The following is a 25,311-nucleotide window of genomic DNA, read 5'->3' on the forward strand; positions in this document are numbered from 1 at the left end:
CACGCACACACAAGCACACACACACACACACACACACACACACACTGTGCACTCACCCCAGAGTTTGGCTGCTCATCGAAGACCAGTTTGAATGTGTCTGCCTGCGACTGACAGGAGCTGTCCAGACACATGTAGCCACACACTCGATACACCGAGTCTCCATAACCAGCCGCTGGAGGGACGGACGACAGGAAGAAAGAGAGGAGAGGTGGGGGAAAAAAGAATTAAAAAACAATGAGGGGTAAAGGGGGGAGAAAGAGGTAGAGAGGGGATAACGGGAAGGAGGGAGGTAGTAAGGGGATGAGGTAGAAAGATATAGGTGAGGAAGGTAGGGAAGGAGGGATACCAGAAGGAAGCATAAGACAGAGAATTCAAATTTCACTGTCAATTAGCTGTAATCAATATATATTCTCTTCAGAAATGTGTTGTAAAATGTCTGAAATGTTCCCAGCTGCTCACCTTTCAGATGGTCCTGCATGACTCTCCATCCACGGCCGCTGATGTAAACACAGGGAGGAGGGCAGAAGAACCTGCAGGTAATGTGCAGTTGCTGGACATCAGGTTTCAGTGGTTTGTGTTTGTTGAGTTTCAGTGAGTTTGCTCCGTGTTTATTTAGCTGACAGTTAAAATAAAGGTGTTGCCAGAGGTGGTAGAAGTAGACAAATTCTCTACTCAAGTAAAAGTGCAAATACTCATTTAAAAATATACTCTGGTAGAAGTTGAAGTATCATTTCAAATCCTTTACTCAAGTCAAAGTAGAAAAGTACATGGACTTAAATTTACTTAAAGTATAAAAGTAAAAGTTGTTCTCTAAAAAAGTAATTTCTAATGTTCTAAACTGGTTTTCTGTTGAGCGTTCCTCTGAATCCCAGATAAAGAGAAAGAGTCTGCAGCTCAGATCACAAACCCGAACCCTAGCAGCTGAATTCACTAACGTTAATTCTCTCCCTTGTTGCTTCTCTCTTCTTCGTGTTGCTTCTCTCTCTCTCTCTCTCTCTCTCTCTCTCTCCCTTTTCCCTAATTTTTGGTGTCGCTTTGCTGAACAAGCAGCCAATCACATTTGGCTCTTGATCAGCTGCTTCCGGGATGGAAGCCATCTGATGCTGAAAATACATTTTTCTTAGAAAATCAGTTGATGATTTCCTGAAAGTAACAAGTCTGTTTTGAAAACGTAGTGAGTAGAAAGTACAGATTTTTCTTTTGAATTGTAGTGAGTAAAATTAAAAAGTCTTCAGTGAAAGAAAAACTTGAGTAAATTACAGATACTTGAAAGTCTTACTTAAGTAAAGTAATGAAGTATTTTTACTTTGTTACATCCCACCTCTGGGTGTAGAGAAGCATCATCATACCGTTTCTCATTGCCGTAAGACTTCTGAGCGACTTTGGCATGAAGGATGGTGACGCTCTGGTCTGGGTGGGCCTCTCTTCCTGGCTCCCTGGTTGTCCCCGGCAACCGGCAGCCCTGGAACCCTGGGTCCAGCCTCCTGATTGGAGAGGAACCCCGTCAGTCACAGACAACCAGGAAATACCTGGACTTTGTGTTGGACAAGAGATAAATAACTCAAATGATCAAATCACGTCACTTTCAATCAGAAAAACCTTTCAGCCAGTTGAATGAAACTTAAACATAATTTACACTTCATGTCTCATAAATCTGCTCTGGAAATCTGGAAATGTGAATAACTTAAAACGCACATTTGCGTATCTGTATAAACATACTGTAAATCTTTCAATGGTCACTTCTTTCCAGCCAAAAGAAACTTGCACACAGCATGATGAGGACCCTGTTAGTCTTCATTATTTTCTATTTATTCTATTTCTATCTATATGCTTATAACTATGTCCTGTTGCAATTACCAATATTCTTTCCAGGATTAATAATGTTTCATCTTATCTTTCCTTATCTTAATGAACAAAAAACCTGACCTCCAATATCTTTAATTAACAATTCACAGAAACCTAACTATACTTTACACTTGAATTCAAACTTAAATTCAGATTTTTTAACCAAACACAGTCTGTCCCGCCTCAAAAACATAACAACCCAACAATGTGCAGACATTAGTGGCTGCTTGGTGGCTGGCAGGTGTAAAGTACTGATATTGTTCTCAGCTATACATGCAAAAAACAAAGTAGGTGGAGGCTAAAGCATGGCAGCCTACAGTATGTGTGTTAACCTGCACAAACATAAAATTGCAAATTGTTTCAGATATCAAATATCTTGGGATAATCATTGATTCACACCTGACCTTTGAAAAGCAAGTGAAAAAGGTAATTAGTACAGCCAAACTGAACCTCAGAAATTTTAAATGTATCAGGAACCAATTATCAACAGATCCTGCCAAGTTGTACATGCACTCTATGATTTTTCCACATTTGTCATACTGTATCACCACTTGGTCCCATAATAATAATGAACTTTACTTGTCTAGCACCTTTCATACAAGAAATGCAGCTCAAAGTGCTTTACAACAAAGAAATTACATGCATGAAAATAGACATAGAATGAGCATAAGAATGAAAATAAAACCCACTGAATAATAAAAATAAAGTTAAGAAATAGAGTACATAGAATGCATAAAATCAAGTAAAATACAACATTTTAAAAGAAGTGCAGCAGTGCATAAGTGCAAAGCAAAGTGCAAAAAAAAGAGTTTAAGGCCTGTATCAGGAAAGTCATAGCTAGTTAAAGGCTAAAGTGAAGAGAGAAGTTTTTAGCTTTCTTTTAAAAATATTTAGCGAGCTGGCTTCCCTGATATCTATAGGTAGTGTGTTCCAGAGCTTTGGGGCGTATTTGACAAACGCTGCATCCCCGATTTTCTTTCGGCTGTTGCTGGAAACCTCCAATAAACCAGCAGCAGATGATCACACAAGGGAGTTAGCAATGTAGCTTGGTCCTAGCCCATTAAGGGCTTTGTATATAAGGAGGAGGACCTTAAAATCTATTCTAAATGTTACAGGAAGCCAGTGTAGAGCAGCTAAAACTGGACTAATGTGCTCTCTCCTCTTGGTTCTGGTTAATAGCCGAGCTGCAGAGTTTTGAATAAGCTGAAGTCTCTCAGTGTTTTTTTTTTTGGGAGACCAGTAAAAAGTGCGTTACAGTAATCAAGTCGGCTTGAAATAAAGGCATGAATCAGTTTTTCAGCATCTTTTTGATTTATAAATGGTTACACTTTAGCTATGTTTCTAAGGTGGAAAAATGATATTTTCACCTTGTTAATGTGGGACTTGAAGCTTAGATCTGAATGATGATCATCAATCATGTGACCATTAGCTCCCTTAAGATACCAAGCATAGTGCACTTTTATGTGTTGTATTTTATAATGTTTATGTACTGGACACTGCAATTTTAACTTCTGTTGTGAAGTATTTTGTAAAACTTGCCTGTCTTTGTATCACCTGCCCAGGGACTGCAGATGAAATTTAGCTTTCTAGCTAATTCTGGGACAGTTACTAACTGTCCATTGTCCCTGTTAAATTAAATAAATAAATAAAATAACATAGGCTTCAGTCTTCACTCCCTCTGAGAAGTAAGGAAGGAGTCTTAGCTTTCACTAAGCTTTCCTCACTGTGACACAAAGCACCTCAGACTAGACAGAGACTGTCATCATCCCCAGACACACCATCCATCTCCATACTGGAGGCAGTAGACATAAATAAAGACGAGCCAAAGATAGTTTCCGATGACGGAAGATTCAGGTATATGGAAGTAATGCTTACACTGCATTGCTCACACATGAAACAATGGAAGAATTACTTTTCAATCCTGACAGTTTGCTATTAGTTGCACTCTTGGTCTGTCTGACACACACACACACACACACACACACACACACACACACACACACACACACACTTCAGCAGACATTCATATGCTCCTGAGTCCAAAACAGCAAAAAGTGATGCAGACTTTAAAGTGATAATGTAATGTTAGCTCATTTTCCATGTCATAATATATCTATATATATCTATTTAACAATAAATGCCTAAACATTTTAATTTTTTAAAATTTTGCTGTATTTTTATATCAAACTCCCATTCAATAAAACCCAACCAATAAAACCATCATAGACTTTTGAACACCCCCTCCCCTAACTCAATCATTTGTTTATTCTTTCTTCCTTGCAGTTCATTGGTCAGTTCATTTGTTCATTGATTTATCAGATTATTGCTCTATCATTTGATTGCTTATTTCATTCAAATACACAACAGCAGGTCCTCCAAGTCTCATTCCTTGTCATTAAATTTCAGACGTTTTGCTCTTCGACAAGAGCAAAGTGAACAGCAGGTAAGCTATTGACAGAACAAAGCCTGAGCAGCGGAGCAAAAGCCCCCTGGAGCTGCAGCAACAACACTTCAATAACGTCCACAAAACAGCAGAGACTGGAACCACACAGCTGGAATCACTTTTTCTTACCACGCATTGCCGATTTTGATGCTGTGTGGATGTTTTTTTTGCCTGAAACAATGAAACAAAGCTCTCATTCATCTATCAGTTTGTGCTTTTCACTGTTGTCCATACATTTGGACATTTGTAATTTGACTACAAAAGTAGCAACAAATTCTCCTTCCTTCTTGCTAAATTTCAGATGTTTTTCTTCCCTAGAATAACAAAGTGAAGAGTAGGTGAGCAAACCAACAGACCAAAAGACTCCACATGTTGTAGCGTTGGTAACAATAATTCAATTATGCCTGTAAACTGACAATTGGAATAATATCACATTTTCTACCCATACATGTGTTTAGTGTTTGCTGGTTTGGATACAGTAGATTTTTGCCTCAAACACAGGAACAAATCATTGATTAATCCTTTAATTTGTGCACGTAGTTTACTATTACTCATGTATTTTTTGCATTTGTGATCACATGCAAACCTAAACATAATCTGCAAACTCTCATTCCTAGTGATTAGATTTTGAATGTTCAACAGAACAGCAACAGAAACCATAACGGACCGAGTGGCCCCGTGTAGCTCTGCTAACAATAGCAGCTGTCACATTAGTTGTGTTTTCTCTCTCCAATAATGTTGTAATGAGTAGCCAGACACAGGGTTATTACCCCGGGGCCCGGGCTCTGGAATGCTACTCATAATGAAGACTGTTGACACGTGAGGAAGGGAGGGAGGAAGGGAGGAAGGGAAGGAGGGAGGAAGGGAAGGAGGGAAGAAGACAGAGATGGAGGAGAATTGTGTGTGGCCCTGTCCAGAAATGACCTCTTACCTAAACTTGTGAGTTCACTACACAACACACCGTCTGAGTCTCTATTGTATTGTATTGTATTGTATTGTATTGTATTGTATTGTAGTCAAGTCAACTTCGTTTATAAAGCATAGCACTTTAAAACACAAAACCAGTTTGTTCCAAAGTGCTTTACAAAAAAGGGAAGGTTTCAAAACAGGGAAAAAGGAAGCAGAGCATATGGAACACCAACAGCAAAATTAAGACATATGGGAAATAAGAGCATGACTAAAAGTACAAATATTCTATTCTATTCTATTCTAGTTTAGTCTGTTCTATAAAACTGGATGTTCCCGTTAAGTTCTTCCCTTTCAAGTCCTTTCAGTAGATACAGTAAGTAAAGGGTCCTACATGAATAAGATTTATGACAGGACAAAATGTATAAGAATTCTTCAGTTTACAAGCTCTCTGATGTGGTGAGGAAGTATCATGACACTCAGGCCCATGAAATCAATTCAAAATCAATTCAAAATCATTCAAAATGGTTTGGTGAAGTGTACACTTTGTAAAAGGAAAACTTATGCTACACCCGGTGAACAAGCAGGGAAGAGAGCTTTCACTTTATACCAAGCGGCCAAAACCACGGGTGAATTTTGAAGCCAATAAGGAAGTGAGGTCAAGCAGCAGTTCCTTTAACGTCCGCTAGAGTCCGGCTCCAAAAAGACTCCAAACCGTCCAACTCCATGCAAGTCAGTGGGACCACAGCTCAACTTCTCACTCAAAATATAAAGTCTATAAATTTTTTCAACAGGAGATTATGGTCTCAGTATCAAATTTCACTTCTTCTTATGTGTGTCAATATGGCGATTTTCAAAATAATTGCGTCATTAACGAGATATAACGGTTATAAAACGAGTTAGTTTTCCTAGTGATTGACAGGTCACCGATCACGGACCAATAGCAGGCAGCGCTGCGGCTTTGTGGGAAACCCTCAGCCTCACTCTGGCTGCTCCGCCTCCAAAAAATGTCAACATGGCGGCGATCATAAACACAAACTTTTGGCTTCAAAACGGCCCTTCAGAAACCTGTGGGTGACGTCACACTCACTACTCCATCTGTTTTTACAGTCTATGCTTTATACCAATGTTTTTGGCTATTTCAGCTGTGTCCTATTCTATTCTATTCTATTCTATTCTATCCCATAACTTTTGTACACCAGTCAATCCTAAAATTAAATATGGAGCTTAATCCCAGATCAAATGAACGTTGAAGGGCCTTGAATATTGACTTCTGTGATTGTAATGATATGTTGAATGTATGTATTTTTGTGTCCTGTCTTAATTTTTGTCTTTTCTGTGATGTTGCAAATGGAGCTGCTGTGATGCAAGAAAAATTTCAGACTGGATCTGACAATAATGTATTATCATCATCATCATCATCATCATCATCATCATCATCATCATCATCAACAGTGGACACTCTTTAGGCATCCCATTCATTACACTTCCCTGTCAGTTCCGTTCAGTATAAACAGTCCTTAATTTATCAAAATCTAAACTTTAGATATTTCCTTTAGTGGTGAGGAGGTTTTGTGATATATGGGCCCGTATGAAAATGTTTTTTTCAGCCAGCAGCATCAAATGGTTTCAGTGAAGAGCAAGCTCAGCTATAAAAGGAAAAATTCTGCTGTGATTGGTGAACAAGTGAGGAGGAGAGCTTTTACTTTAAAAACCAACGTGTTTTGACAATGTTAGTTTTCAAAAAATGCTTTCAACAGTGCCCTATTACAGACCTGAATGGTTATGACAGCAGAAATACAGACGTTTTTCCAATAAAATTTCTTCTCTTGTTGAATTTTGCCACTTTGGTGGAACTGGCAGGTTACAGCAGATTGTGTTTCTACCCGTCGATAGTCTGTCAGTGTGTCTGAGTGACAGCCAGAGAAGAGCATGACTAGTGTTTAAAGCAGCAGGGTGCTGGCTTTAACAAGGACACCAATAACATCACGGTCACAGTCTGACTGCTGTTTCAGTCACAACACACAGAGGAGCCGCTGCTCATCAGATACACATGGAGAGGCCGGGCTGAGAGGGGGGAACAAAGCAGCGGGGGGACAAGCTCATAGATTCCCATTGAAAAATGTCTTTTTAGATTATTGGTGTGAAGAATCAAACTCATCGGGCCTTGACTGGTGTCCAGGCTCTGTCTGTCTGTTAGGTGCACAGGGTTCACTTGATAGATTGTTGGCTAAACAAATCTATTTTGTATTTCTGGTGGCCTGTCACAATATTTGGCTGCAGCTGTCAAAAGACATTAAGATGGCAAGAAATAATAACTTCACAACGTTAACAGAGGGACTAGAATCCACACTAACCAGCTGACTGTATCCTGCTAGTACCTGTATGGGTTTTGTTATTCAAGACAGATGGACAACTACAGGAATACACTCACTTTTTGGTAAATAAGCTATTTGATTTAATGTTGTGATTGTTGTGATGGGATGTTGTGTTTTGATTCCGTTATGTGCCGAGAATATTGTTAGCAAATTCACCACTGTGTGTCCAGTATTTACTTTGACATGATGCAAGCTAGCTTGTACTATTCAATAAACACACACAGTGTACTAATATAAACAGTGTTGGATAAAGTTACTTTTAAAAGTAATTAGTTGCTTTACTTTGTTATTTACCTTAAAAAGTAACCTTATGTTATGTTAAAAAGTTACTCTTTATTAAACGTAATTCAGAGTACTTTAGTGTTATCCATTATTACTCTGTTTTTAAAACAGTAAGCCAAGCTCATTTATATCAAGCATACTTAAATTGTTTTTTTTTTTCAATCAGCATGTTTCAGCTTTTCACATATTTCTACTTTTTTTTAAACTAAAAAATGAAACAATATCAAATAAAAGTAATGACGTTCTAATTTTAATATGTAACTCAGAAGACAGTTATCTCAGTACTCAACACTGATACTAAAACATTAGTAAGCACCACAGCAAACTAAATAAAAACTCTACACACAAAGGTAAAACTGCCACGAAACGTTTAGTCACACAACTGTACACTGGTTCCAGAGCTTATTTTCCCAAAAAGTCAATGTATTCCTTTAAGCAGAGGGACATCCACTATAGAGAAAGCACATCCTCAACATTTATAATTTCTTTGCACATCAAAATTATGAGTTTTCAGTTTTTGTTTTCCAATTTTCCAAGTGTTGACTTTTCAGTGACAATATTTGGGGTTGATGAGTGTTGAGTTTAGAGTTGTTCGTCCACTCGCAGAGCTGATATGGCTCTAAAAGTTAAAATAACACTGATGATGTAAAGCTCCATTTTGCAATCCATCAAATCAATATCAAATCAATCAATCACTGATAGGCTGTCAGTTCTTTCCCATCAGGGCTTCTAGACTTTGGTTCCACTTGCCTGAGGAGCTCAGGCTGCTGAACCTGCATCATCTTTTAAATCCCTTCTTAAAACTCATTTTTATAGACTTGCTTTTGTGTCATGACCTTTCATTATTGTTGCTGTCCTCCCTTCTATGACTCTTGATTTGCCTTTATATTTCATACCATGTTTTATTGCTTTCGCTGTGTTTTTTAAATAATTTTTTATTATTTTTTTTATCCTTTCTAAAGCGCTTTGTAAGTGTGTTTTGATAAACTGAAGTCGTCATGGAAGCCTTCGTTCAGATGCTTCTTGAAGTGATGAAACTTTTGACGAAAACAAAAAAAACAACCTACAAACCCACAATTTATTGATATTTCCATACAGAACTGGAATAGACGCCTCATTTTAAAAAGTCATGTTGACCCTCGTCTAATCCCTGCTCCCCCCCGGCGGCCTGTACATCCAGCGCTGCTCCCTGTGAGGCAGAAGAGCTGCTTGGTCAGCTGGGATACTGACTGTTTTGTTCATATGAGGGGGATCCCACTGACCCAGTGAGCCTCTCTCCACAGTTCACAGTTCAGGGTTCACACTTGACTGACTGTGTGTGTGTGTGTGTGTGTGTGTGTGTCTCTGCCTATGGATGCGTATATATTCCTTCCTCTGTCTATGTGTCAGTGCACATTTGCACCTCTGTTTGCGTATGTCAGTGTGCATGTGCGTACGTATGCGTGTGCCTCTGTCTGTGTGTGTGTGTGTGTGTGTGTATGTGTGGTCAGTCACCAGGGTGCCAGCAGTAGTCTAAATTAGACCTTCCCCTCTCCAATGGTCAAGGGTCAGTGTGTCAGGAGCTGAGACTCTCTGGTATTTCACACTGGGGACACAAAACGGACTGAGGAAAAGAGGGGTGGGGGTAAGGAGGAGAGAGGGAGAAAGAGGGATGGGGGGGGGGGGGTGTTGGAGAGGAATGCACTTTCACCTCCAAAAGTACAACTGCTGGGCCTGAAGTTGCTCTCATAGTAGTGGTTGAAAGTTGTAATTAGTACGCTGCAATTATCATTAGGCTTGTTGGACAGCTACAAAGACTCAACAGGTGTCAGCGCTGTAAAAACTGACGAGAGGAAAGTTGTTTAGACCGCGAGTTCAGAAACCTTTGTCATCCTGAGACTGAGACAAACTGAGTGAATTTAGTCTCAACCTACAACCCAGCTTCATTAAAGTAATAATCCATGACATTTTCATGTAAATAAATGTCCATTTTGCTTCTCTCTATCATTGAATGATATAACATTACTGTGATTCAAGTGGCTGTAGCCAGTTTATTCAAGTTTTTACTATATGTACAGTTCTAAACAGTTGGTGTCTGGTAGGACTTTCCTGGGAAAATTCCTCAGGTGCACAGGAAGTGATGCGTTTTATGGTTTCTGGTTTGTTTGGAATAAACAGAAGAAGAAGAACTGGGTAGTTAGCATGAGCAGCGATAGCCACCATGGCTGAACAGACAAAGAAAAGAGAAACTCAAACTGCATCAATAGAAAATCCAAGCTCCACCCACACTGTTTGATTGACAGGGAAGATGTCTGGGAAGTGCAGTGCAGAAACACCACAGTGAGGCTGAGGGACAAAGATGGAGACTAAATAAAAATGTAAAAAAAAAAAAGAGGAACTGGTGGATTACCACTAAAAAATACTAGTACTCTTGTCTAGTGGGAATACATTACAGATGGGCGCTATATGGATTCTGACTCATCTAAACAGACGATGGTGTAGAGACACACTGTGTATCTTCTAATTCTTCTTCTATTCACAATAGCTAAATAGGTCACTGCTGAGCTTAGTGAAGGACATCATCAAGGGAAAGACACATCTGGGAAAAAATTACCCAGGACACTGTGTGAATGCACTGTGAGAAGTTCAAACCTCTTCGTAACACACACGCACACAAGTGCACATGCGCACACACACACATACACACACACACACAAGGTAAACTTGTTTATCATCTAGCAAGAGTTATATCCATTTTTCAGGATGATTAAGTATCTGGCAAGATAAATCAAGTGTTGAAGTTGAAATACAGTATTTGGAACCATATTCAAATGTATTGTGAAATGACTTGTGGTGGGTTACTGTAGAGTGTTGGGTCATGACAGTAATGGCATGTCACCAACTCTCTTCAGATAAGCTGAGATACTGTAGGCCTACCTCTTTAGGCAATTAATGCAACAAATTCCAAAAACCCATAAATTAACATTGCATAATATGGCATGCAACTTGGTGGGCACTTATTAAAACACGCCCTGTTATTCCTGTTACACAGGGTGGCTGCAAGTTAAATTAAAGACGTTTTAAGACCTTTTATTAGCAATTTAAATAAATTCAAGACCGATTTAAATCCATAAATAAGTCTGAAGAGCAAAAAAACCCCAACACTACCAGCTGCGCAATAATGCACCTAGAAAGAAGACCTTACCATATTTAAAAGACTCACATGCAACATTTAGCGGTATTTAAGACATTTTTAGGCCTTGAATTTAGACAATTCAATCTAAAACATTTTAAGACTTATTAAGGACGTCAACCCAACCCGTGCGCCACGCTGCGCTCCGTGCGCGACGACCCACCACACCTCTCAAACCCAAAACCTCTCCAAGCTGCCTGCTGAAATTTGGTTTCTCGCTCCCCACTGTTCGGATTTCAAAGCGGGGGGGGTGGGGTCTTTGCGTTCCCAAAAACTTCTCCTCCTGTCTGGCATGTTAATACCTACACCCCATCCCTCCACAACCTCATTCCACCAGTGAACAAACCGCAGAAGGGTCACGGAGCGAGAAAAGGAGAACGATCTCTCAACCTTTACGCATTTTCACGTCCAAGCGCTCATTCCTCACCCCACGGCGCGCGCTTTTGGGAAAGAGGTTTAGGATAAGCTGCAGCAAACGGTGACCTCACCTTTCCTTACCCGGGACATTGTGTTTCCTAACTAGTGCGGGACGTATAGGAACTGTGCGTTTTGTTGCGGAGGTCGAGTATCCAGCCTTGTTGCCTGCCTTACCTGTCCCATCCGCCGGTCCTCGGTGCGTCGTGTCCGGCCAGCAGCGTCCCCAGGTGAGTCAGCGGGTTGACCGGGTCGGGGGACGGAGGAGGGGGGTACAGGTGAGCGGTATTCGCCTGGGAGTCTCCTGGCTGGTGCCTTGATGATGCTGGAAGGGCGAGATATAATGGGGCTGGATCAATTTAGAAAGTGTGGACTGTGTTACTGTAGATTAATCGGTGTGGGATGCGGGGCTTCTGACTTTGTAACTGTAGAAAAACCGTGGAGGTTGTAAAGAACAGCAGGTTTTTTGTTTTGTTTGATTCCTTTCTTTTTCTACATTTCTTTTGCATCCCATTCTGTTGTTTGTCTTGTTTGTGAGGTACTTTGTAAACGCTACAGCTATGTAGTTATTAGTAAAATTAAACGAACGGATACAAAGTCAACAAGCTGTTAAGTAATGTTAAACTGAAATCAATCAAAGATGGGATTGCAACAGCACTTGCAGGCTACTGTTAGTGCTTTGCAGCAGAGTCTCCATCAGGATGACTAAAGCTCACCGAGTGCAAATAGTTTGGGTAACATAAGAGGGGTAAATAAAACCCAATATGAAATTTTCGTCTGGGTACATATATTTTACATTCAAAGGTTTTCCTGTAACTTGTTTGTTTCATAACTTGTAAAAAAAAATGTTTCACCCTCAATTGCTGTCTGTAATTAGCTATGAAAACTGTTAATTGTTATTGAAATAAAATCAAATAGTTATTGTTGATAATGAGCTTTGAAGGAACTTGAGGACACATTTGGATTGTTTGAAAAGCCATTTATCTCATTTCTTATGACTGAATGGTGAAAGTGTGGGCTACCAAGCACTGAAGAGAGTGATTTTTTTTCAAAGACTTCTTGGCATTTTGCATAATCATTGTGCCTACATCAAGGTTACACATGAGACGAAACAATGTTGATTTAATGAGGGGAACAAAAAACAATTTGTCTAATATGTGAGTTAATAGCTGTGAGTCGTCTACCTCTAATAATCATCAAAGTTGATCAGAGGTGGTGCTGGTATTCTCAGACTTGCCTAAAATAGATGTGTATGAGTGGAGAGAGAGAGAGAGAGAGAGAGAGAGAGAGAGACACTAAGGCGAGGCAGCAGCGCTGGGTTCACACTGGTTGCCTGGAGGTGAAGCTCTGCAGGCAGACAAATACACTGGCAGGCGGAAAAGCAGACAGGCAGGCAGAAAGACAGATAAGCAAGCAGTCAGTCAGACAGGCAGAGCAGAGAGACAGGTAGAGAAGACTAAACAGTGTTTACAGGAACCACTGCACTCAGACAGGTTGGTGTGTTATCCAGAATCAAAGTAATTCACTATGGAAAGATGAGATTTACATTTTTAAAGTTGAATAAATCATAGTGGACAAAACATTTTCTGCCCTCTGGCCTTCATCAGTATCTCAAGTATCTCTCAGGTAGGCAAGACTAAACAGACACACAGCCATGCAGTCAAGCAGGCAGACAGGCAGTCAGTCAGTCAGTCAGCCAGATGAATATGTGGGCAGACAGCAAGGCAGGTAAACAGGCAGACGGTCAGTTATACAGGCAGACAGACGGTCTGTCAGGCTGAAAGGACAGCAGGTAGTTAGACAGTTAGGCAGGCAGACAGTCAGTTATACTGTAAAACAGGCAGGCAGACAGTCAATAAGGCATGTAGGTAGACAGTCAGTAAAACAGGCAGGAAATCAGGCAGTCAGACAGTGAGACAGGTAGGTAGACAGTGAGTCAGTGAGGCAGGCAGGTAGACAGTCAGTCAGTGAGACAGGCAGGTAGACAGTGAGTGAGACAGGCAGGTAGACAGTCGGTGAGTGAGACAGGCAGGTAGACAGTCGGTCAGTGAGACAGGCAGGCAGTCAGTGAAACTGCTAACAGTAGCAGAGTCAACATCTGGTTCCAATCTGAAGCGACTAACAAGAAGTGCTGTGTGTTCATCTCAGTATGGGCTCCAGCTGTCACTCAAAACCCAAACCACCTACCAGCCAACCAACCAACCACAGACTCTGCCTGTCTCACTGCCTCGCCTGTCTCACCGCCTCCATACCTCTCCTGTCTCTCTCTCTCTGTCTTTACTGGTCTTTCTCACATGGTCTCTCCTCTCTACTCTACTTTTCCTATTTTTGCTGTCTCTCTCTCTATACATATACAGGTCTACCACAGTGTATATATGCTATACACATGTTCTCTATCTCTCTCTCTCCCTCCTCCTATCTCTCTGATCTCATAACCCCAGAACTGATATGTTTTCATTTCAGCGTGAGTCCAGCCTGCCACTCAAACTTATAACCCCAAGCATATTGTATATATAACCTATATTTCTGTCTCTCCCTGAAGTATGTTGTATACATAACCCAGATTTCTTGACCGATGTGTCTCTCCCCCTTTCCTCTCATCGCACTCTTTCACCTTTCTCTGTTGCTTTAATCTCAATGTTTTCCCTTCCCCAACCTTAGGAGAGCACAGTTTCAATCACACTCTGCTCATCCTTAATGCTTCACAGACTCCACATGTAGCTGTAAAAAAAAAAAAAAAAAAAAAATCCCAGAGAGCAGACTGAAATTGAATCAACCTAGATAAGGATTTGATGCTAAAGCTGCACTTGGCAATATTTTTATGTAAAAACACATCCGTCTTTTCAGGCTAAATCACGTCAGACTGCAACAGAGCAGACCGTATACTCTCTCTCTCTATCTCCTATAGTCTCTCTCCCTTTCTCCTCCATATTCACTCAACTATACACCTATCATTCACTTTCTCTCTCTTCCACTCCACATGACAAACCCTGAAGAATGTATTTTCTGTCAGAACCGACCCAGGCCTTCAGAGATCTGCGGGGTTAACAGCGGGGTTTCTAACACACTGTACTGACATCCCATAGAGAGAGAGGGCCTGTCCGATTCATGTAGCATACACACTCACTCTCAATTCTCTCTCTTCCTTCATATTCCCCATCCTCTAATTCAATTTCTCTCCTTCCTTCCACTTCTCCACCAACCTCTCACCTCAAGCATAAGGTAAGAGTGTAAACTGGGAAAGTCAATTGAGTATACACATGGTATGTTGAAACTGTCCTGCATCTGCTATACAATGACAGCATTCAGTTACACTAAGGCAATAGTGAATTCCCTGTCACTTAACAAGTTAAAGGATAAGGCCGGTGTTTTTTAATGCATTGCTTACCATCAACAAATCCTATGAAAATAACAAAATCAGCAATGATTTTGTTTTGCTAACAAGTCTCGTCCATGTAGCCGGTGCCCAATGAAGCCATGTCCCAGCAGCCATAGAACTCCATTGTATTAAAAAAACTATTAAAAACACGTCAAAGAGCCATGCTGCTGCTCTGGGCAGCATATTTCATCACCATGATGCACTGGGCCAGCCGACTTTTTCCTCAAACAACTTAATAAGCCGGCTGTAAACACTTTGCAATCTCAGGAAAGTAGTTCCGTAGCACCGAAAATAGTCCCCAGCATAATAAAGCATTTGTTCCCATTTGAATTTAATTTGGTAATAACTACAACAGCCTGACTTTTCGTGGTAACAGCGATTTTTAAAATTGAAACTATGTCTTTGTGAGCTGTATTTCAAGGTTTTTAGCTTACAATTGGAGCCAATGACGTCCAGGTTGACGGCTAAAAACGGTATGTGGGAAGTCAGAAAGTAACGGGAGTAGATTTGTTGACGGTAAGAAATGCATTAAAAAACACCGGCCTTATCCTTGAAGTGATAGGGAGTTCCATTTTAAATGTTTCACATGCATATATACCATTTGGTAGCAACTTTTATCCAAAGTGCCTTGTGGTATCATGGGTTCATACATTTTTAGTATCATGGTGCCAGCCAGAATAAAACACATTACTCAGGCAGTGCCAGTGCCACCTCTATCCTACACACTGGTGTACACTGCAGCCTCTTTCTAAAGCATTTCATTCACAATAGATGAAGCCCAACCAGCCTTTGCTAACCATCATAATGCAAACCTTTAGCAAACCAACAAACTAATTCATATGTGAACCTATTTAAATATATTTCCATGTTGTCTCAATGGGCGCGTCAACCGAGTTTATATGCTATTTGGTTTTAATCCATCCATCCATTTAATCCATTGTGGTATCATGATTTCATACATTTTTGGTATTGTTGGTGCCAGTTGAAATAAAACACATAACCCATGCAGCTGTAGCACATTGGCAACTCTTTCAAATACATTATATTTAGCATAAAATCCACTCTTGTTGACGTGGAGATGATTTTATTTGTTCACAAGAAATTATGCAAGTGTGAAGCCCAACCAGTCTAAGCAAACTCCTGTCATGCTAACCTCTAACAAACTGACAAATTGAGCCGTAGAAACTTTCCCACAGTGCACCAACAACAGGGTCAAATGTCTGTCATCCACTAACACCTGTCACCGGTTCTCAACCTCAGGGTCACGACCCCACCAGGGGGTCTCAGGATGGTTATCAGGGGTCATGAGTGATTTATAGAACGTGAAAACAAAAAGTGAGTAAGATAACTATGTATTTATATTTAGAGTGATGGGAACAAAATGCTTTTTTTTTTGTGAAATATTGAGTAGTTCCTTGAGCATTTAACAACCCTAAAAGAGAACATTGAAAGTATCATGAGTTTATGATTCTGTATAATTGTGCCCAGTTCACCGAGGGTTGTGAGCAGGTGATTCTTGGTTTTAATGATTACACTTTTGTGGACTGAGAGGTTCAAAACTGCTTCCTTCACACTGGCAATCATTCATTTTCTAAATAAAAGTTTTCAAGGAACCTTCATGTGGTAAAATCTTCCATGGGGGAGTTGATTGCTGTCTCCCCATTCTGGAGAATTCTTTGATGTTGCTTGATGCCACATCTGCATCGATTTTGCATCACTCATTGTGGGCATTTGATTTCATTTATTTTGGGGGTCCAATCGATATCTGTAGGATGGCAACATCATCTTCTACTCACCTTTCCTGCCGTCCTCCACAATGTCCGGCTCATCCATGCTGGGCGGAGTCACTGCTGATATTAGGAGGGAACGTTCCTCAGGACCATCGTCAGTCCCAGGATGTTTTCACAGCTCCTTTGTCACTGCTTTAAAGATCATTTTATGGTTAGCATTGGAAATCTACTTTGTATATAGAATGGGCATGCAACAGTTTCAGAGTTATGTGCCCTTTGTTGAAATTTGTGAACTAGTTTTTCATAATATTTCTGATGCTAAAATATGATAAAAATACAGGTTGTTTCAACATATGCAGATGTTTTTCTGGAGGATTGAAAACACCTTAAATTAAGTGTCCAGCAAGAGTCCAGCAAGTCTGAAAGCTTGAAATTCAACAGAAAGAGGCTTCCCAGGCAGCTGTCCACTTTAGGTCAAGCTGGCTTCATCTTACATCTTGATGGTCTGTTGAAATCAGATGGACATTCCTCTGCTGTTGGAGCCACTATCTGAGCAAAGTCATCTTTTCCACAATTAACAAAAAACCTTTTCTAATTTGAGGCCATACACGGATGTGGCTTCTATGGACCCAAAGGACATGAAACCTAGTTTACAGAAGACCATGAAAACTTACAAAAGAAGTCAAAAATATAAAAACATACCAGAATTTGAGTTTCAGGGATTCTAAGAGACAGCAGTATTTTCTTCTAAAACAATTTCTGAATTAAAAGCACAGATAAGATTTACTGCACTACTTTAGCAGTAAGACTAGGGTTGCTAAAGCTTTGAAATGGCTATAAATAATTCAGCAATAAATAATTATTATTTCTTCTCAATTTTCCCTATGGGAGCTGACCTGAAGTCAAGTTGTCCTCCTGTAGCTTTTTGGTCAAGTTCCTCTTGTTCTTCTTCTCATTCTGGTTCTTCAGCTCCTTTCCATGTAGAAGTTCCATATGCTGTAGTGATGTACGTTTATCCCACAGACTGATCTTCCATCCTCATAGTTCAGTAGTAAAGGTTAGTTGAATACATGTCAAAGGAAACAGCTTGATCAATCAGTCAATCAATTAAATAATCAATCAACTTTGCCAGAGAGCGTATTCTACAATGCATTCACTGCACCTTAGAGTGAATCTACAGTAAGAAGGGATGTCGGCTGCAAAAGGTGCTGACGTGTATGTTTATGTGTATAAGTGAGTGTGTGTGTGTGTGTGTGTATGTGTACACTCCATCCCGGATCTGTTATCTGACCATTGGTCTTGGTGTGCACGAGAGAGAGTGTGTGTGTGTGTGTGTGTACAGTGCAATGTGTACGCTACTGTATCTCTATCTCTGTTTGTGTGGATAAGGAGATAATCACCTGTTGCTGGACTGCAGCTTTCTCACACACACCTTTCTCTTTGGCAAACACTGCAGATACGTGGAAGCTGTGAGTTTTTTAGTTAACATTTATAAAACATTTATTTTCTGATTGGGCGGGTTTGAACCGTGCTGTTATTCCTGTGGTAACCAGAGAGCTAGTTTGAGATCTTAGTTTTCTCCTGTTTTTATTCTTATGCATGTACTACTTTGGAGAAAACACATACATTGGTAACTGTTGTATAAAAGCCAAAATACCCATGAGGACGACATTCTTTATTGTGTTTATGGTCACTTTGGTGACGCATAGTCGAGTTGTATTTCCAATAAAGAGCGCCCTCTCTGGTATTATTGCTTATGGCCTGATGAACTTTAAAATGTTGAGAATTGACATAAAGATTTTTAAAAGTCCTGCTGCTTACGGTGTTCTACTGCTGGACCATTGCTCCATACTCAAGAGGAAATGTCTAGAGAAAAAAACAAGTTTTGTGAGGAAAAGCCTGTATTTTTTTCCCAAGATAGTAATTTGGTTCAGTGTGTCATTTAAAACAAACTGTCTGCAGTATTAATGCAAGATAGATGCAGGATAAATCCACGAAAGAGGAGGAAAAACTGCTCATTTGTGTTTTGGTTTAATTTGAGTTTTGTTTCCAGTAGTTTGTCAGAATCATGGATAGGACTTTTACATTAACTGTAAAGGATCAAACTTGACAATGAATGTTAAATATGACTTGTAAACAACATAACCAACCAGTAATGTTTGGTATTACCAGTAATACCAGTGGTATTTGTGGAAGTAGGTATAGTGTAACCCCAACATGCTACATATTTCCATGGAACTAGGCTGATAGGGTTTGTATATTCTTAATGCTCAGGATCTGCAACCAAAACCGAAACCGATTACAGCCTATCTTCACACACTTGACTCCACTTCACTGAATTAAACTCTAAAAACTTTTTAAAAAAATTCTCGGATTCTTCCAATATTCTATTTCAGTGTTTTCCTTTTATTACAGCTAATGCTTAACTAGCCCAAGTTAACCCTTATCTTCCATGCTGACGTGTGCTGCAGTCTGTCTGTGTGTTACACAGTCAGTGACAGAGGCTGCTAAGCACATTACAGCCTGGGGGAGTTTGTGTCCGAAGAAAACAAACAGCAGGGCTCAACAAGACGCCTGTGATTGCTATCAGACAGCAGGGAGAATAAAGCCGAATACCAGCCACAGTGACTGTTCCAGAAATACATACTTCATACATGCTACAGCTGACATTATTCATCGCCAACTGTGACCCAGAGTGAGATTAATGGATGTTTAGAAGCTCTGTGAAAGGTCTTTGGTTTGTTTGAGCCAACCTGAGCTGCCAGAGGAACAGTTTGAACGTCCCAGATCGATTGGATGTGTCACATCAGTCAAACTCAATCGAGCAGGGATGTAAAGAGTTTGGAAGGGATTGATCCAGAGTTGAAAAAGAAGCCGATTGAAATAAATATGTCTTCTCTGTATCTTTTCCTTGGCCCTGCATACACATGAGCATGGCTTGCTTGGATTAACCCTTCAGATTTTTTTATTAACCACATGACTATTTGAATTTTGCAGTTATGAATTACGAAATTCCAAAGTTTAAATGATTAATGAGCGGACATGAGAAGCCAGTGGGGCTGGATCCAGGGAAAGGTAAAGGAAAAAGACTGCATCTCCAATTAAATCTGAATGAATTCATGCAGTTATCTGTACTAAATGCAAATAGAGTTTGTTGATGAGGTTTTGGTTGCATTAAAAGAATAGCGTCATAATGTGTAATATCACATTTGTGGGAATTCTTTTTATTCATTTATCTTATTTAACCTTATTTTAACCCCTTGAATTGAAAAATATTTCAAAGCTGCACCAGGCAACTTCAGTGTTAGGAGCTCTAAATGTCAACAAGAGGTAAGATGTCAGTAAACGTCACACAGCTCGCTCCTGTTTACCAACCCGGCCGCTCTGTGGTGCTTTATACCAAAGATACCAAAGAGACGAGAGAGGAGAAGATCTAACGCTGGTGAGTCCAGCTTTCTCTGCTCACTGCTGTTTAGGAGACAGTTTGTTTTTCACTTAAGTTTTGATTCATCACTTCCTGTGGGAGGAGAAGTGTCCACACCCAACACCAGAATTTCATTTGGGCAAACAGGGTGAATCTAAATCATCTCAATTAGTGGAAATGGGACGCTTTTCTCTGTTGCAGTCCTACCTATTTTTATATAAAAATCTTGCCTAGTGCAGCTGTAACAGTAATGTGTTCTGCAGAAGCCACAGAGTGATGTTGGGGTCAGGTGAGAGTTCCTCCAGTCCACCAAGTGTAGTTTGAGTGGACATCAGGGAGGAAATCTGGAGAATGCATTAACATCTCCTGCTCCCTAGGGGGCAGCACTAAAGTGAAATCCAGGCCTCTCAGATATGGACTTGTCAGTTTCAGCATCATGTGACGCTGTTTTTGTAGTTGTTGCTTCCGGATAAAATGTACAGCAGGACTGTAAACAGCACAAAGATGCCAAAAATGCTTCCTAAAATGCAGTCACTCTATTTATTTTGTGACACTGTCCTCAAATTCCTCCTTCCTTGTTTTTTCCTTCATCTCTCTTCCTCTTTTCTTCCCTTGCTTTCTTTCTTCTTGTCTCCTCTTCTCTAATGAAGTGATCGCTGATCTTTTGTGCTTTGTCTTCTTGAGCATGTAAAGCTGACAGACCAATCCCTCTGTTAGACTTCATTTGGGAAGGGAAGAACGCAACGAGATGCAAGAGCACATCCAAGAAGGCTGTCTTTAAAAAGCCCAAAGTGCTCAAACTTGTCCCGGGACGAGGGGAACAAAGGCAGTTGTCTTCAAAAAAGTCCTGGAGCTGGACCCAGGATTTCATGCTATCTTCCAAGACAATCCCCAAAACACTGATTTGACTGTGCATTGCACTGTGAGAAGAATATGTTTTAAAGTTTCCATCCTGCCTCAGCAACTTCAGGTTTCTATAGAAGAGATTGTCTGGTAGCTTGGAAAGTTACAATAAAATTATGATATTTATTTCGACCTTTTCCCATCATGAAGCTCCCCTGCGAGGAAAATCAGGGAGCAGGAAATCCAACAGTTTATTTTTCATTCTTGAATAGACCTTTCAAGAAACGGCCACTGTTTAATTTGTCATAGAAATCTCTCACTCATGCCAACATCAACAACTTTTGCCGCTCCTTCTCAACAAGTAGCTATGTAAACCGTGCGGTTGGTTAGCACTCTACTATGTGGCGTCAAACTACTCCATGATATGCTTTTTTCCCAACATTGCAATATTGAAAGCAAATTCAATATCGTAATGCAGGTTCAGTGAGTTCATTCAGTGAATTCATAGAATACTTATATAATATGATATAGTTTTAGAATGTGATGTATGATAGTAGGATAGTTTTAGGATTTAGGATTTTGGCAGTGTGAATATACTTCCAAAGCCAGTAAGGAGGACTTTCCCCTAGAGCTACATTAAATACAACAGTCCCAGTGAAGAGGGAAATCTCCAGTCCTTTATTTACACCTCAGCTAGGTAAAAAACACACTGTCACTACTGCTAGCAGTCTGAATGCCTCCAGGAAGGCGGCAGTCAACCACCGTCCAGTCAATGAAATGTTTAACGAGAAAGTATTAAGACGGAGCTGAATGTTTCTTTTAGACGATAATTATAGAACATATGTTGCTCTGTGATCCATGGTGTGTGGGGGAGCAATGATGTGGGTGTTTGTGTGTGTGTGTGTGTGTGTGTGTGTGTGTGTGTGTGTGTGGTGGATGGACTTTAGCAGTAGTGGGATTGCAGTAGATTGGTGGACGGTGTATGGTTGCAGAGGACGGACTGTGAGGGAGACAGGAAAAGGGTTGGGGGTGGGGGGGGGGGTGCTGCCATTTAGGTAGAGAGAGGCATACTAAGGAGTCTTTGTGCCCCCCTACACACACACACACACACACACGTCCCATGGTCCGGTATGGTAGGAGGTTAGTCAAACAGCTTCAGGCTCGTAGGATTTAGTGGGAGACCACACTCTGAGACAAACGTCAAGAGAGATTGGACTTGTCTTTCTGTGTGTTAAGAGTAATTTATTATTTATTTATTATTTTTGGAGCAATTTAATTTCAAAGTTCTGAATCTGTTACAGTATCTCATTATGGGGGTTGTGTGTTTGCCTGTAAGGTTCGACCGATATGGGTTTTCGAAGGCCGATACCAATATCTTTCAACTGAAGTTGCTGATATTTTGCGTCGATATTCAATATCTTTAAATTTTATGAATTTACATGCCAAAAAATTACAAGTATTAAGTGTTTCCCCCAGAATTTCCTTCTTGTCAGGGTGGAAAAGCCTCTGAAGCAGCATTTAGACCATCATGGGACACTAAAACTCTCCACTGAAACCCAAACTAATGAAATTCTTTTAAGAGGGTTAGCAGCTCGTTAAGGTTAAATTTTACATGTAACTGTAGTCCAGGAGGAGCCTCCTGTATATTGCCAATAACACTGTTTGTTTGTGTTTCCCTCTCTGCTCATCACATCACTTTCCATCCCTTCTTGTCTCTTTCATTAGGTTTTAAACTTTGAAAACTTATTTCCTCACTTTCACCATAAGGCTCACTCTCACTCTTTTCATCTGGACTTTCCTCCTCCTCCCACTCCTTCCCTTGTCTCTTGCACTCCCCTTAAATCTGACATGCGACTGGTGATATCTACTGTCTTTCATCTACTGTCTGTCTGTGTGTGTAGGTGTGTGTGTGTGTGTGTGTGAGTGAGAGAGAGAGAGAGAGAGAGAGAGAGAGAGAGAGATTAGAGAAGTGGGCAGGGAGAGGGAATTGGAGACACCAAGACAAAGACAAAGAGACAAACAGAGACATAAACAGAGAAAGGAGCCATTGTGCCATACGCAGGGTGTTGAGTCACCGCTCAGCCCGGAGCCAGAGGATGACCACAAGGTCTGGCTGGCGGTCCGGCAGCGATAAACCCCCCGAAGGACCCGAGGAAGAGAGCTGGCTTTCATGCTGCCTGTTTGAATTGACTGTGTGCCCTGAACATAAACACTTCCCAGACATTATCATTATCCTTCTGCCGCTGCTGCTAGAACTGATGGTCTACAGGGAGACTGCCGGGACAGATTAGGATAGGTGTGTGTGTGTGTGTGTGTGTGTGTGTGTGTGTGTGTATTGTTTTTGTGAGTGTGTGTACAGCCCTATATTAGCAAGAATTGCTGCGTTCCCTAGCCAGATGTTTGGAGCTGAGTGTTTTACGATGGGGCAGGACTGGAATGTGCCACTGCAACACACTCCCATCATCATCATCATCACAAACACACACACACACACACACACACACACACACACACACACACAGAAGACAGGAATTTTCTGGTGTTTTTACACACTCTAATTTCTCATTGTAGCATAGATTTGTGTTCTCCTGTGTAGAGCAATGGGTAGAACATGGAACCAACACTGTCAGGGTTAGGAGTTTGAGTTTTTTTACACTATTAAGTGTTTTGGATCAAATTGTCCACCACAAGACTCTAACTGTACTCTCTGCTTGTGTTGTAGTGAGGTCAGGGTGTCTTTTTTCAACATAGGGTAACACTTCATTTGAATAGTCCAATGTTGAGGCCCAACAAAGTATCAGGTGGCAGAAGTCACTTGCCTATTTGGTGCATCTCCACTCTACTATGTAATCCTAACCCTAAAATGAATCCTAAAAAAGACATTGAATATCTATACAGTACTTTTCACATTATTGTGAGTATCAGCTGAAACTCAGCTGATACTCACTGACACATTATTGACACATTATAGTTGAGTTTCAGCATTGGACTATCCAAATAAAGTGTGACCCAATATAGCGCCAACAGCTACAGCCAATCTATTAACTTATACACATCATGCCATTACACAAACTGAAGAGTTAATATTCTGATAACTTGTTTCTCTTTGGTTTGCAAAACAATAAGCTTGTGAGCTAACGTTAGCTAGCAACTCTTCTTCTTCTTCCTCTTCGGTAAGACACGATCACATTGCATAGAAATTGTAGGGTACATTGTCTGTTCACTACAGTTTGCGGTGCATTGTGGGTATTTTATAGTGAACTATATAGTGGATCAAATTCATCGTTTCGGACACTAGCACAAAATGGCGGACACACCATATAGAGCATTATTTCTGTAATAGGGAACGGTTTGGAGCAGAGCCAGTGTCTTTCTAAAGGACACTGCAGCAGGGCGGATGCTTGCCGACTTGAACCCGGGTCGCCTGGTCTCTCCGCTCACTGCCACCCTGCCAGCCCACTGTTCAAACACCCTGTCATGTTACCACAAATAACCCCATCTGTCTCTCTCTCTCTCTCGCTCTCTTCCCCCATCTCCCCTCACAGTCTGATCCAGTTCCAGCCCAGTCCAGTCCAGCTGTGAGCGACCCGTCTCCCAGATCAGTATCATCAGGATGAAGATGAGACATCTCAGCGCAGTGTGTGGGCTCGTCCTGCTGGCCTTGGCCGCCATCGCCACCGCCAGACCGAAAGCAGGTCAGCCTAACAATATTGTGAGAAATAAGAGGAAAGAGAGAAAGAGGAGAGAAAAAGAGAGGGATGTCCTGTTCACTGTTTTGATTCATTTCCTCCCAAATGGCGGTTGGATTTCAGGACACTATACAAGAAAACTATACATTTGGACGTGGTTTACAGTAGATCTGCAGCTTAAGATCGACTTGATTTATATTGCCAGACAACCAAAGAGACTAAAAAGTGGACATATTACTTGCAGGATCATAAAAATCAATCGTGTTTTTTCAAGCATGTCTGCACAAAAGTAGCATTCCACGACAATTTCTCATGTCTATTTTTTTACTGACATTGTAAGACTTTTCTTTCGTGTTACGGCCTTCACTTCTAGTCCAGCTCTTGCAAAGAGATTTTGGACGTGCATAAATTGAACGCCCCGCTTCCAACTCATAAAGCTACACCACAAACACAGGCTCGCTTCATACCTCATCCGTGACTGCTGTGTTTTTGAACCGAGATGATGTTACAACGTGGGAGTACGTTCGCAGAAAATAAAGACAAAAACAGGTTCTTTGTGGCAGCTGAAGTCATGGAGATGTCGGGGTTAGGTGGTAAATAATGTGAAAGTGATATTGGTTTGACAATAAGGCATTATTTGTCTGCCATTGCATTATTCCAGACAAATCTCAAAAAAAAAAAAACAACAACAAAAAAAACGAATGAAAAACACACACACACGCACATGCACACACACATTTATATCCACAAAAGAAAAACTAATTTACCATCCCATGTATATGTTCAGTAGGAGACTCTTACTGTAC

General features: G+C 40.7%; 2 protein-coding genes across 2 annotated transcripts in view; one reads left to right on the forward strand and one right to left on the reverse strand.

Moving 5' to 3' along the window:
* rbpjl (recombination signal binding protein for immunoglobulin kappa J region-like) overlaps window positions 1-131 on the reverse strand; it is a 19,719-nt gene extending 19,588 nt beyond the window's left edge. The window contains exon 1 of the mRNA XM_071541616.1: window positions 57-131. Within this exon, the coding sequence (XP_071397717.1) occupies window positions 57-131 (75 nt within the window). The remainder of the gene's footprint in view (window positions 1-56) is intronic.
* Window positions 132-11,541: 11,410 nt separating this feature from the next.
* matn4 (matrilin 4) overlaps window positions 11,542-25,311 on the forward strand; it is a 29,149-nt gene continuing 15,379 nt past the window's right edge. Inside the window, exons 1-2 of the mRNA XM_071541615.1 lie at window positions 11,542-11,670; window positions 24,362-24,511. Of these exons, the coding sequence (XP_071397716.1) occupies window positions 24,430-24,511 (82 nt within the window). The 5' untranslated portion in view covers window positions 11,542-11,670; window positions 24,362-24,429. The remainder of the gene's footprint in view (window positions 11,671-24,361; window positions 24,512-25,311) is intronic.

This window comes from Centroberyx affinis, unplaced genomic scaffold (assembly GCF_046629955.1).
Source record: "Centroberyx affinis isolate AG114_WGS23_722 - 3 ecotype Tasmania unplaced genomic scaffold, CSIRO-AGI_Caff_v1 ptg003913l_1, whole genome shotgun sequence".
Taxonomy (NCBI): Eukaryota; Metazoa; Chordata; class Actinopteri; order Beryciformes; family Berycidae; genus Centroberyx; species Centroberyx affinis.